Raw genomic sequence first — 14,859 nt, forward strand, 5'->3', positions numbered from 1 at the left:
CCTCCAAGGAAGAAGCCTTGGTTTCTCGGTGGTTGCAGGCACGTATTTTTGGGTGGAACATGCCCTTTAGTAGAGACAATGGCTGAGCCAGAAAAGGACTTGTCTTCCCCTATGTGCCTGGCTACCCACAGAGGCCCAGCCAGCCCGGCTCTCATGGGCCCAGGAGCTTGTCAACAGCAGGGTCCTACCTTTGTCTTCCCCTCTGGCTTCCTGAATCCTAGCTAACCTGGGATTCAGAAAAGCCTTTCATCAATGCTGATTCAGGGGTTCCAGGCAGATCCTGGCAGGACGCAAGGCAGCTACTTAAAGCAAAGAGTATCCCTTTGAAATCATCTTAGGTAAAATTATTTTTGAATTTGGGCATCTGAGATGGAAAGAATAAAAGGGAGGGGGTTGTGGATTGAGATTTGCTTTCATCATATAAATAAATGGTGGAAAATTTAAGTAACTGCTATTTTTGCCCATCCCCTCTAGCTGACAGCTTCTGAGACCCTCTCACAGGTCTCAAGAGGTCATTCAAGTCCTCCCACTCCAACCTTTGGGAGGCGAACCATAGCCCAAGGAGCACCCAGGGAAGTTCCCCTGTATCTGCCTCATCACCCAGAGCCAGAGTGGGCAGAGTACTGCCTGGGGAGCCCTGGTGAAGATGGCATCTCAGGCCCTGCAGAGATGATTTCTGATGAGTGCCAGCCAGCAGAGGCCCCTCTTGGGGACATCAGAAGCAAGCACAGAGACCCACACCCCATCTGGGGGAAGGACAGGTGCTTGCCAGGTCAAGAGCTGTCTCCCTTGGCTGGAGAAGACCAGGAAAAAGGGAGTACTGGAACCGGGAAGGAAGAGGAGGGAGAGCCAGTGCTGGCAAAGGCAAAGCCAGGCCTAAAGAAGTTAGTCCTCACTCAGGAGCAGAAGACCATGTTGTTGGATTGGAATGACTCCATCCCTGAGAGGGTGCACCTCAAAGCTGGGGAGCGATTTTCCCAGAAGAGTACTGAGAATGGTAGAGGAGGCCGTGTGCTGAAACCAGTTCGTCCTTTGCTGCTCCCTGGGGTGACAAGAGAGCCTCTGCCAACCCAGAGAGGGGCTCAGGAGGAGACGGGGACCCCCGCGGAACAAGCTCAAGGGGAGCGAAGCGTGCCTCCACCCAGGTCCCCACTCCGGCTGATAGCCAATGCCATCCGGAGGTCCCTAGAGCCCCTCCTTCCCAACTCTGAAGGTGGGAAGAGGGCCTGGGCCAAGCCAGAATCTAAAACTTTGCCCACACACACCTGCACTCGCTCATTCAGCCTTCGGAAAACCAGTTCCAATAAAGACAGGGACCAGCATTCCCCTGGGAGAAACCCGTCCTCAGCCCTTAGCCCTCCTGGCCCTCCCCTCCGCACCCATAGTTTGCCCAGTCGGCCATCCAAGATCTTTCCTGCTCTCACGTCACCACCCTGCAGCAAGATTGAAGATGTCCCCACACTCCTCGAGAAAGTGAGTTTGCAAGAGACCTTCCCAGATGCTTCTAGGCCTCCAAAGAAAAGAATCTCACTTTTTTCCTCCCTCAGACTCAAAGACAAATCCTTTGAGAGTTTCCTCCAGGAATCCAGGCAAAGGAAGGATATCAGGGACCTCTTCAGCAGCCCCAAGAGGAAGGTACCGCCTGAAGACAGTGCACAGGCCCTGGAGAAGTTGCTGCAGCCTTTCAAAAGCACTTCCCTGTGCCAGGCAGCCCCTCCTCCTCCTCCTCCTCCTCCTCCAGCTGGAGGTGCAGGTAAGTGGCTCTGGCTGGATAAACGTCTGCACTTCATGCTGGGCAGTTAGTTATCTTCATTGCATCAACAAGAAGGCATCTTTCGCTTTGTTTTGCTTCTCAAATTCTAACAAAAGTTGAAAAATTTGAAAAAAATCTGAAAAAATTCGTTTTGAAATTATGCAAAGTGTTGAAAAGAGACCAATCAAACCATAACTGTACCACTACTTTTTTTTTTTTTTTTTTTTTGAGACAGAGTCTCACTCTGCCACCCAGGCTGGAGTGCAGTGGCATGATCTCAGCTCACTGCAACCTCTGTCTCCTGGATTCAAGAGATTCTCCTGCCTCAGCCTCCCAATTAGCTGGGATTACAGATGTGTATCACCACACCGAGTTAATTTTTGTATTTTTAATAGAGATGAGGTTTCACTGTGTTGGCCAGGCTGATGTTGAACTCCTAGCCTCAGGTGATCCACCCTCAGTGGCCTCCCAAAGTGTTTGGATTACAGGTATGAGCCACCATGCCCAGACTCTTTTTTTTTTTTTTTTTTTTTTTTTTTTTTTTTTTTTTTTAAAGAGACAGGGTCTTGCTCTGTCTCACAAGCTGGAGGGCAGTGGCATGATCGTGGCTCATTGCAGCCTCAAACTTCTAGACTGAAGTGCCTAGCTAACTTTTTAATTTTTGTGGAGATGAAGTCTCAATATATTGCCCAGGCTGGTCTCAAACTCTTGGCTTCAAGCAATCCTCTCACCTTAACCTCCCAAAATGTTGGGATTACAGATGTGAGCCATAATGCCTAGCTAAAAAGTTTGTATCATTTATAAACAACATTATATCATAGATATTATGCCAGTTACCATGTAGTATATATAAATGTAATTTAATTGAATTTTGTCTGGTGGATATGTTATTTAATGAACTATTGTCTTATTGTTTAACTTATATTTGTATATATGTTATATATGCATATATTTATGTTTAATATGGTGTTGAATGAACATCTTTATGCATACAATGTTTTTTCCTTTAAACTCCTAGCCTAAACACCTATGCATATTTGCTTACCAATGGAAATGCAGGCTTTTTAAATAATTTAAATCTGATTAAATTTTTTAAATTCTAAAATTAATATAGCAAATAATCGGAGTAATCCAACAATTTGGAAATATCCAATAAAAAGTAAAATGTATTAGCTCATCCCCTCTCCTTCTTGCCAAACTTTTTGTCTGTTCCCTTGGAGACATTCACACGAGTTTTTTTTGTTGTTGTTGATGCTTGTTCGACTGCTTTAAACAAACTCTGATCCTACCATCCCTATTGTTGAACAACTTTGTTTTGCTTTTTTTTAAAAAAAAAAAAGCCTTTTTATTTTCTTATCTAACTTTTATTTTGGAACATTAGTTTTCAGGTAATATATTATTTGTCTTCAGTGGTACCTTAATCAAATAGCTATTTAGATTAACAAGACACTTTATTTTCAGCCAGGTTCAGGATAAGCATGGACAGCTTGAAGTATAACTCTTAAACATGCATAACAAATTAATAACTATTAAACTTTAGTTTAATAAATTAAATAAATTATTTAATAAACTGTTAAAAATGCATATTACATTAAATTTTATGATGTGTGGCAATACACTCTTATGTCACACATCATAAAATTTAATGTGTTGTGCGTGTTTTGATAATACCTTTGCATGGTTCAGAATCAAAGGGTACAAAAGGCACAAAATAAAAAGTCCTTTTTCCCTTCCTAGTCTCTGAGCAATTCAGGTTCTATCCTAGTGATAGATATTGTCATCAGTTTCTCAGGCATTCCTGCAGACAGAATTTATGCATGTAAGAGCAAATTTACATATTCTTTCTTTTTTTAACACAAATGATAGCATGGCAGCGTGCTGTGTGCACTCTTTTTGAACTTTTCATTTTATTTTGGAGCTCATTCCATATTAGTACATAAAGCACTTTCTTCTTTGTTTTACAGCTGTACAGTATCCCACTGTGTAGGTGTAATCTCATTGATGTAGCCAGCCCCCTCTGATGCAAAGTTTAAGTTATTTCCGATCTTTAGCTATTGCGAACAGTGCTATAATAATCAACTGAGAACTTAGGCCGTTAAGCATATGCATGAATTTATTTGGAGGATAAATTCTTAGAAGTGGAAATGCTGGAGCAAAGGATATGTGAATTGGGAACTTTGATAGATATTGCCAGCTTGTCCTTCATCACAGTGTGCTGGTTCACATTCCCAGCAGCAAAGTGTGAGAACTTGATTTCTACATTTGCACTAACTACAGTGTTACCAATCTGATGGTGAAACATAGATCTCGGAGTGGTTTAGATTTCATCTGTTGTTTAATAAGGTGATTGAACATCTTTTTATATGTTGAAGAGCCATTTCCATCTCCTTTTCTGTGACCAGTTGATTCTGTCCTTTGTCTAGTTTTCTATTGGTTTGTTGAGTTTTTCTTAATCATATGTAGGGATTCTTTAGCAAAAAGGAAATTTAGCCATTTTTTGTAATGCTACAAATTACAAGTTTTTTTTTATTATTTTTTTTACCAATTTCTTGTTTGTGCTTGACTTTATTTACAGTGACTTTTCTAATATAAAAGTGAGAAACATAGTTTTATAGTATGGCTTTTGGGTTTTACATAGTAGTTAGAAAGAGCATCTTCTAAGTTTGTAGAAGAATTTTCTTACAGTTTCTTCTAGTCTTTTTGTTTGATTGTTCTCAATATTTTTACGTTTTAGTATTTACATCAAGGAATTATCCTAGTATAAAATGTGAACTATAGATCCTGTCTTTTTAGATGTTTTCCTGGCTATCCTAAAAAATTAGTAAATAACTTCTCTTTTCCTCTTATGTGAGATGGCATATTTATTATATATAAAATTCCTGAACATGGACTTAATTCCACACCGCTTATTACATTCAATTTAGTTGTCTGTTATGTATCAGTATCACACTGTTTTAAATATTTAATTTTATGCATTTATATATTTTTTACTTTAGGTATTTTACTATATGGCAGGAAGAGTATTCCATTATTGATTTTCTTTTTCTAAAATTTCCTGACTTCTTGCTTGTTTGATATTCTATATGAACTTAGTATAAACTTGTCTATATACCAAAAATAAGTCTTGTGAATACTTTTATGGAATTGAATTAAATTTATAAGTAACTTGGCAAGAACATGTAAAATTATGATATAAGTTATCTTTTTTTTGTGATCTCCAGGAATATTTTGCACTTTATACCATATAGATCTAACATAATTATTTATTTTATTTTATATATATATATAAATATATATTTTTATTGCACTTTAGGTTCTGAGGTACATGTGCAGGCATGCAGGATTGTTGCATAGTTACATACACGGCAATGTGGTTTGCTGCCTCCATCCCCCCATCACCTATATCTGGCATTTCTCCCCATGTTATCCCTCCCCGGCCTCCCTACCCTTCACTGTCCCTCCCCTAGTCCCCCACAGCAGATCCCAGTGTGTGATACTCCCCTCCCTGTGTCCATGTGTTCTCATTGTTCAACACCCGCCTATGAGTGAGAATATGCGGTGTTTTATTTTCTGTTCTTGTGCTAGTTTGCTGAGAATGATGGTTTCCAGATTCATCCATGTCCCTACAAAGGACATCAACTCATAGTTTTTTATGGCTGCATAGTATTCCATGGTGTATATGTGCAGTTTCCTTGTCCAGTCTATCATTGATAGATGGCATTTGGGTTGGTTCCAGGTCTTTGCTATTGTAAACAGTGCCACAGTGAACATATGTGTGCATGTATCTTTATAACAGAACAATTTATAATCCTTTGGATATATACCCAGTAATGGGATTGCTAGGTCAAATGGCATTTCTATTTCTAGGTCCTTCAGGAATCATCACACTGTCTTCCACAATGGTTGAACTAATTTACACTCCCATCAACAGTGTAAAGATGTTCCTATTTCTCTATATCCTCTCCAGCATCTGTTGTCTTCAGATTTTTTAATGATTGCCATTCTAACTGGAGTGAGATGGTATCTCAATGTGGTTTTGATTTGCATTTCTCTAATGACCAGTGATGATGAACATTTTTTCATATGTTTGCTGGCCTCATAAATGTCTTCTTATTTTTTTTTCCAGAGGGCACTCGAGAAACATTTATTGAGCACCTACTATGTGCCAGGCCCTAGGCAGGACACTTGGAAAACAAAGTCAATACAACCTGGTCCCTGCCCAGGAGCTCACAGTCTAGAAGGCTAAGCCATTAATAAATGTCTTCTTTTGAAAAGTGTCTGTTCATGTCCTTCACCCACTTTTGAATGGGTTTTTTGGTTTTTTTCTTGTAAACTGTTTTAGTTCTTTGTAGATTCTAGATATTAGCCCTTTGTCATGGGTAGTTTGCAAAAAAATTTTCCCATTCTGTTGGTTGCCGATTCACTCTAATGATTGTTTCTTTTGCTTTGCAGAAGCTCTGGAGTTTAATTAGGTCCCATTTGTCTATTTTGGCTTTTGTTGCCAATGCTTTTGGTGTTTTAGTCATGAAGCCCTTGCCTATGCCTATATCCTGAATGGTTTTTGCCTAGGCTTTGTTCTAGGGTTTTTATGGTGTTAGGTTTTACGTTTAAGTCTTTAATCTATCTAGAGTTAATTTTAGTGTAAGGTGTCGGAAGGGGTCCAGTTTCTGCTTCCTGCACATGGCTAGCCAGTTTTCCCAACACCATTTATTAAACAGGGAATCCTTTCCCCATTGCTTTTTTTTTTTTGTCAGATTTGCCAAATATCAGATGGTTGTAGATGTGTGGCATTGCCTCTGAGGCCTCTGTTCTGTTCCATTTGTCTATATCTCTGTTTTGGTACCAGTACCATGCTGTTTTGATTACTGTAGCTTGTAGTATAGTATAAAGTCAGGTAGCATGATGCCTCCAGCTTTGTTCTTTTTTGCTTAGGATTGTCTTGGCTATGCAGGCTCCCTTTTGGTTCCATATGAAATTTAAGGTGGTTTTTTCAGTTCTGTGAAGAGGGTCATAGGTAGCTTGATAGGTAGCTTGATAATTTATAGCATTGAATCTATAAATTACTTTGGGTAGTATGGCCATTTTCACAGTATTGATTCTTCCTAACCATGAGCATGGAATGTTTTTCCATCTGGTTCTGTCCTCTCTTATTTCCTTGAGCAGTGGTTCATAGTTCTCCTTGAAGAGGTCCTTCACATCCTTTGTTAGTTGTATTCCTAGGTATTTTATTCTCTTTGTAGCAGTCGTGAATGGCAGTTTATTCTTCATTTGGCTCTCTTTTAGTCTGTTATTTGTGTATAGGAATGCTTGTGATTTATGTACATTGATTTTGTATCCTGAGACGTTGCTGAAGTTGCTTATCAGTTTCAGGAGATTTTGGGCTGAGACGATGGCACTTCTAAATATACAATCATGTCATCTGCAAATAGAGACAACTTGACTTCCTCCTTTCCTAATTGAATACCCTTTATTTCTTTTTCTTGCCTGATTACTCTGGCTAGAACTTCCAATACTATATTGAATGGGAGTGGTGAGAGAGGGCATTCTTGTCTAGTGTCAGATTTCAAAGGGAATGCTTCCAGTTTTTGCCCATTCAGTATGATATTGGCCGTGGGTTTGTCATAAATAGCTTTTATTATTTTGAGATACATTCTTTTAATACCTAGTTTATTGAGAGTTTTTAGCATAAAGGGCTGTTGAATTTTGTCAAAGGCCTTCTCTGCATCTATTGAGATAATCATATAGTTTTTGTCTTTGGTTCTGTTTATGTGGTGAATTACTTTTATAGACTTGCATATGTTGAACCAAGCATCCCCAGGATGAAGCCTACTTGATCATGATGGATAAGCTTTTTGATGTGCTGTTGCAATTGGTTTGCCAGTATTTTTTTTTTTTTTTGAGGCGGAGTTTCGCTCGTTACCCAGGCTGGAGTGCAATGGCGCGATCTCGGCTCACCGCAACCTCCACCTCCCGGGTTCAGGCAATTCTCCTGCCTCAGCCTCCTGAGTAGCGGGGATCACAGGCACGCGCAACCATGCCCAGCTAATGTTTTGTATTTTTAGTAGAGACAGGGTTTCACCTTGTTGACCAGGATGGTCTCAATCTCTTGACCTCGTGATCCACCCACCTCAGCCTCCCAAAGTGCTGGGATTACAGGCTTGAGCCACTGTGCCCGGCCAGTTTGCCAGTATTTTATTGAAGATTTTTGCATCTATGATCATCATAGATATTGGCTTGAAGTTTTCCTTTCTTGTTGAATCTCTGCTGGGTTTTGGTATCAGGATGATGTTGGTCTCATAAAATGATTTGGGAAGGATTCCCCTCTTTTTGGATTGTTTGGAATAGTTTCAGAAGGGGTGATACCAGCTCCTCTCTGTATGTCTGGTAGAATTCAGCTGTGAACCCATCTGAACCTGGGCATTTTTTGGTTGGTAGGCTATTAATTGCTGCCTCAACTTCAGCCCTTGTTATTGGTCTATGCAGGGTTTCAACTTCTTCCTGGTTTAGGCTTGGGAGGGTACAAGTGTCTCGGAATTTACCCATTTCTTCCAGGTTTACTGGTTTATGTGCATAGAGCTGTTTGTAGTAATCTCTGATAGTGATTTGTATTTCTGTGGAATCGATGGTGTATCCCTTTTATCGCTTTTTATTGCATCTATTTGATTCTTCTCTCTTTTCTTTTTTTTTTTTAATCTGGCTAGTGGTCTATTTTGTTGATCTTTTCAAAAAACCAGCTCCTGTATTTATTGATTTTTTGAAGGGTTTTTTTTGTGTCTCTATCTCCTTCAGTTCTGCTCTTAGTTTTTTCTTGTCTTCTGCTGGCTTTTGAGTCTTCTTGATCTTGCTTCTCTAGCTCTTTCAAGTTTGATGATAGGGTGTCGATTTTATATCTTTCCTTGCTTCTCATGTGGGCATTTATTGCTATAAATTTCCCTCTAGACACTGCTTTAAATGTGTCCCAGAGATTCTGGTACATTGTGTCTTCATTCTCATTGGTTTCTAAGAACATCTTTATTTCTGCCTTCATATCATTGTTTATCCAGTCAACATTCAAGAGCCAATTGTACAGTTTCCATGAAGTTATGAAGTTCTGAGTGAGTTTCTTAATCCTGAGTTCTAATTTGATTGCACTGTGGTATGAGAGACTGTTACAATTTCCATTCTTTTGCATTTGCTGAGGAGTGATTTACTTCCAATTACTTGGTCAATTTTAGAGTAGGTGTGATGTGGTGCTGAGAAGAATGTATATTCTGTGGATTGGGGGTGGAGAGTTCTGTAGATGTCTATTGGATTTGCTTGACCCAGATCTGAGTTCAAGTCCTACATATGCTTGTTAATTTTCTGTCTCATCGATCTGTCTAATACTGACAGTGGAGTGTTAAAGTCTCCTGCTATTATTGTGTGGGAGTCTAAGTCTCTTTGTAGGTCGTTAAGAACTTGCTTTATGTATCGGGGTGCTTCTGTATTGGGTGGATCTATATTTAGGATTGTTAGCTCTTCTTGATGCATTGATACTTTTACCATTATGTAATGTCCTTCTTTGTCTCTTTTGATCTTTGTTGGTTTAAAGTCTATTTTATCAGAGGCTAGAATTGCAACTTCTGCTTTTTTCTCTGTCTCTCTCCATTTGCTTAGTAAATCTTCCTCCATCTCTTTATTTTGAGACTATGTGTGTCTTTGCATGTGAGATGCATTTCCTGGACACACACAAAAAGTCAGATGGGTTTTGACTTTTTATCCAATTTGCCAGCCCATGTCTTTTGATTGGGGCATTTAGTCCATTTACATTTAAGGTTAACATCGTTATGTGTGAATTTGATCCTGCCATTTTGATGCTAACTGTTGTTTTGCCCTTTAGTTGACACAGTTTCTTCATTGTGTCAATGCTCTTTACCACTTGGTACATTTTTGGAGTGGCTGGTACTGGTTGTTTCTTTCTATGTTTAGTGCTTCTTTCAGGAGCTCTTGTAAGGCAGGCCTGGTGGTGATGAAGTATCTGAGCAATTGCTTGTTCATAAAGGATTTTATTTCTCTTTTGCTTATGAAGCTTAGTTTGGCTGGATATGAAATTCTAGGTTGAGGCCGGGTGCGGTGGCTCAGCCTGTAATCCCAGCACTTTGGGAGGCCAAGGCGGGTGGATCACGAGGTCGAGAGATCGAGACCATCCTGGTCAACATAGTGAAACCCCGTCTCTACTAAAAATACAAAAAAAAAATTAGCTGGGCATGGTGGCACGTGCCTGTAATCCCAGCTACTTAGGAGGCTGAGGCAGGAGAATTGCCTGAGCCCAGGAGGCGGAGGTTGCGGTGAGCCGAGATCGCGCCATTGCACTCCAGCCTGGGTAACGAGAGTGAAACTCCGTCTCAAAAAAAAAAAAAAAAGAAATTCTAGGTTGAAAGTTCTTTTCTTTAAGGATGTTGAATATTGGTCCCCACTCTCTTCTGGCTTGTAGGATTTCTGCCGAGAGATCTGCTCTGAGTCTGATGGGCTTCCCTTTGTGGGTAACCCAGCCTTTCTCTCTGGCTGCCCTTAGCATTTTTTCCTTCATTTCAACCCTGGTGAATCTGATGATTATGTGCCTTGGGGTTGCTCTTCTTCCTGAATATCTTTGTCGTGTTCTCTGTATTTACTGGACTTGAATATTGGCCTGCCTTGCTAGGTTGGGGAAGTTTTCCTGGATAATATCCTGAAGAGTGTTTTCCAGCTTGGATTCATTCTCTCCATCACATTCAGGTACACCTACCAAACATAGATTAGGTCTTTTCACATAATGCCTTATTTCTTGGAGGCTTTGTTCATTTCTTTTCACTGTTTTTTCTCTAATCTTGCCTTCTCGTTTTATTTCATTGAGTTGATCTTCGACCTCTGATATCCTTTCTTCTGCTTGGTCAATTCGGCTGTTGAATCTTGTGTATGCTTTGCGAAGTTTTCATGTTGTGTTTTTCAGCTCCGCCAAGTCATTTATATTTTCCTCTAAGCTGTTTATTCTTGTTAGCATTTTGTCAAACTGTTTTTCAAAGTTCTTAGTTTCTTTGCATTGGGTTAGAACATGTTCTTTTAGCTCGGAGAAGTTTGCTATTACCCACCTTCTGAAGCCTGTTTCTGTCAATTCATTAGGCTTATTCACCATCCAGCTTTGTTGCCTTGCTGGTGAGGAGTTGTGATCCCTTGGAGGAGGAGAGGTGTTCTGGTTTTGGGTGTTTTCATGCTCTTTGTGCTGGTTTCTTCCCATCTTTGTGGATTTATCTACCTGTGGTGTTTGTAGTTGGTGACTTTTAGATGGGCCCTCTGAATGGATGTCCTTTTTGTTGATGTTTAAGTTATTTCTTTCTGTTTTTTAGTTGTCCTTCTAAGAGTCAGTCCCCTCTGTTCCAGGACTGCTAGAGGTCCACCCAAGACCCTGCTTGCCTGGAGATCACCTGTGGTGGCTGCAGAACAGTAAGGGTTGCTGCCAGTTTCTTCTTCTGTTATCTTCATCCTAGAAGGATATCTGCCAGATGTTAGCCTGAGCTCTCCTTTATGAGGCGTCTCTTTGGATATATGAGGGTCAGGGAGCTGCTTGAAGAGACAGTCTGTCCCTTATAGGAGCTCAAGTGCTGTGCTGGGAGCTCCATTGTTCCGTTCAGAGCTGCTGGGCAGGTTCGTTTAAGTCTGCTGCAGTGGAAGTCATAACTGCCTTTTTTCCCAGATGCTCTGTCCTTGGAAAATGGGACTTTATTTATAAGTTCTTGATGTGCTGCTGCCATTTTTCAGAGATGCCCTGCCCAGCAAGTAGATAGCCTAGTCACAGTCTGCCCAGCTGTTGTGCGAACTTCCTTGCAGTTTTGTTTAGAGGAGTATGGTTAGAACTGCCTTGGTAATGAAGTCTGCCTCAGAAATGGTGGACTGCCTCAGTAATGGTGGACTGCCTCGGTAATGGCAGATTGCCTCAGTAATGGCAGACTGCCTTGGTAATGGCGGACTGTCTTGGTAATGGCAGTAATGGCATACACCCTTCCCCCTACAGAGCTGGACCATCCCAGGTCCAGCCGTGCTTGCTGCAAAACTCTCAATCCAGAGCGTTTCAGATTGTTGGTCTTTGTGGGGTGGGACCCACCGAGCCAGATCACTTGGCTCCCTGTTTCAGCCCCCTTTTTTTCAGTTGAATGGGTGACTCTGTCTCCTAGGCATTCTAGGCACCAGTTGAAATGGCCACCCAGATTTATGGGAGTTTTTGTGCAGAGACCCACTGCGCCGGCTGAAACAGCTGTGCTGGAAACTCGTGCTTTTCAGCTCAGGAATCTTCTGGTCTGTGGGCAGTAAAAACTTGTTTGGAAATGTGATGATCACTCACCCTCTGCATTGTTCTCTCTGGGAGCTACATTCTAGAGCTGTTCCTATTTGGCCATCTTGGATCCAAGAGCCTATTTATTTTATTAATAGATATATTAGGTTTTTTGCTATTGTCATCAAGATCTTTTCCAGTTTATCTTTCTACTGTTGTTTGTACTTATGAAAGTTATTGATTTTTGTATAGTAATTGTGTACCCATCCATTTTATTGCATTCTCTTTGTTATAAAAGTTTTTTCAGTGGATTCCTCTGAGTTTCCCCTTGTATATACAATCATAAAATACCTGCAAATTATAACTTTACTTTTAACTTTTAAATTGTATACCTCTAATTTATCTTGTCTCCCTGGTTTATTTTGTTTTCAGAATCTCCAGAACAATATTAAGTAAAAGTAGTGATAATGTTTTCCTTAATATATTCCTACTGTTAATGAGAATGCTACTGCTATTTTTCTCATATAAGCATAATAAGTGGCTTCTGGGTTGACTGAGATATATTTTATCATTTTGAAGAAATAGCCATCTAGTTCTATTTTATTGAGTATATTTTTAATCACAGATAGATACTGGATTTTGTCAAATGTCTTTTCAGCATTTTTTGAGATGTCTGATTTTTTCTCCTTACTTTGATTAATATTATGAATTACATAGTAAATTTACAGATATTTAACCATCCTTGCATTGCTGAGATAAATCTCACTTGGTGCTGATGTATTATTACTTTGTTTTATTACTTTACATGATGTCTTACATTTTTTTATTATGTTTGATAACATTTTATATTAAATATATAGGTAATATTGGCCTACAGTTCACTGATATCACATTTATATGTTTTCTGTATGTGCTAATTATAATCAGTTAGGGTAAATCTATTTTCCTGGTTTACTTAGCATGAAGAACTACATCCATTTATATTCATCAGAAAATAGTATGACTTCCTTACATTGGAACAGAATGGGAATGTACAGAATGGAATTAGGTTAGAGTTAGCCAGCTCTGAAAGTAGCCCCTACACCTATCTCTTAGAAGAGTTTTGTGTTTCTCTCAATTGCTCTTAGGTCAGTATCCTAAGAATGTAAAGATTTTACCAAATGTATCAGATTAGACTCATCAGTCTTTTTTTTCATTTCCCTGCTCAGTCTGCCAAACACACCCTCACATATATGCACTGATACTGTTGCCTCCACATTTAACTTGTAGGTACACATGTTCATGCAACAGAGAGAGGAAACAGTATTATGCTCATTCAAATTGAAGTACTTAAAATTTATGATCATTTGAATAACAGCCAGGCTGAAATTATTTAATTTGTTTGTATTTTTACAAGACAACTTTCTGATTAAATTAATGGTATACATAAACTTACTGGCATATTTGAGTGACTTGGAGGCATAAACTAGTTTCAGGTACTTATCAGTGCTTATTTTATAAAAACAATTTTAGTACTAGTTATCGTTCTGTGTATAATTTTAAAACATACCCTCAGAACCTTCTTTAATTTTTTGCATAAACAATTCTATTGCATTATTACATATGTACAGTGATATCCACATATGTTAAACCTACAGCTGATTAATTTTTGCAAAGTGCACATTTGTGTAATCACCCCTGAGATCAAGCTATAGAATGTTACCAGTACCCAGAAGACTCCCTCATGCTTTCTCCCCACTCTATGCTCTCTGCCCAACAAAGTCACTTATCATCTGCCTCTTATTATCTTAGATTACTCTTGCAGTTTTTGTGTTGTTTTGTTTTACTGTCAAAAAATTGAATCGTTCAGTATTATGATAGGCAGAATTCTAAAAGGATCCCATGTTTCCTGCCTCCAAGTGTGCTTACTACGTAGAATCTAGTCCTCTGGGCCAGGTACAGTGGCTCACACCTATAATCCCAGCACTTTGGAAGGCCAAGATGTGTCTATCACCTGAGGTCAGGAGTTCAAGACCAGCTTGGCCAGCATGGTGAAACCCCATCTCTACTAAAAATACAAAAATTAGCTGGACATGGTGGCAGGAACCTGTAATCCTAGCTACTCGAGGGGCAAAGGCAGGAAAATCAATTGAACCCAGGAGGCAGAGGATGCAGTGAGCTGGGATTGCAACATTGCACTTCAGCCTGGGCAAAAAGAGCAAAACTCCATCTCAAAAAAAAAAAAAAAAAAAGAATCTAGTCCCCTGGAATATAGTGGGAACATAAATGTGATGGATTTTATTTCATCCCCTGATTAAGTTAGGGGATTGTGCAAATATAATTAAGCCCCGAAACAATTAACTTTGAGTTAATCAAAAGAGAAATTGTCCTGGGTAGGCCTAACTCCATCAGGTGAGCCCTTAACAAGTACTTCCTGAAGTCAGAGACTGGACTCAAAGCTTGAGAGAGACATGGCCCTCCTGGCCTCAAAGTAGTAAATTTGCCATGGTATGAGAGGGCCTATGAACAGGCGGCCTCTAGGAGCTGAGATTGATCTCCAGGTGATAAGCAGCAAGAAAGCAGACCCTGTTCCCTCCAATTACTAGGAACTGAATTCTGCCATCAAACTGAATGTGCTTGGAAGAGGATCCTGAGCTACAGATGAGACCTGCAGCCCAGCTGACACTTTAATTACAGCCTTGTAAGACCCTGAGCAAAGGGCCCCATTGAGCCATGCCTGGGCTTCCAACCTACGGAACTGTCAGATAATAGAAGAGTGTTGTTGTAAACCTGCTAAACTTGTGGTAATTGGTTCTACAACAATAGAAAAACCCATACAAGTATGTACTCTTTTGTGCCTGCC

General features: G+C 39.9%; 1 protein-coding gene across 1 annotated transcript in view; it reads left to right on the forward strand.

Moving 5' to 3' along the window:
- The window catches only part of MICAL2 (microtubule associated monooxygenase, calponin and LIM domain containing 2), a 252,739-nt gene that overhangs the window by 185,495 nt on the left and 52,385 nt on the right, over nt 1–14,859 (forward strand). The window contains exon 31 of the mRNA XM_074401099.1: nt 475–1,753. Within this exon, the coding sequence (XP_074257200.1) occupies nt 475–1,753 (1,279 nt within the window). The remainder of the gene's footprint in view (nt 1–474; nt 1,754–14,859) is intronic.

This window comes from Saimiri boliviensis, chromosome 6 (assembly GCF_048565385.1).
Source record: "Saimiri boliviensis isolate mSaiBol1 chromosome 6, mSaiBol1.pri, whole genome shotgun sequence".
NCBI lineage: Eukaryota > Metazoa > Chordata > Mammalia > Primates > Cebidae > Saimiri > Saimiri boliviensis.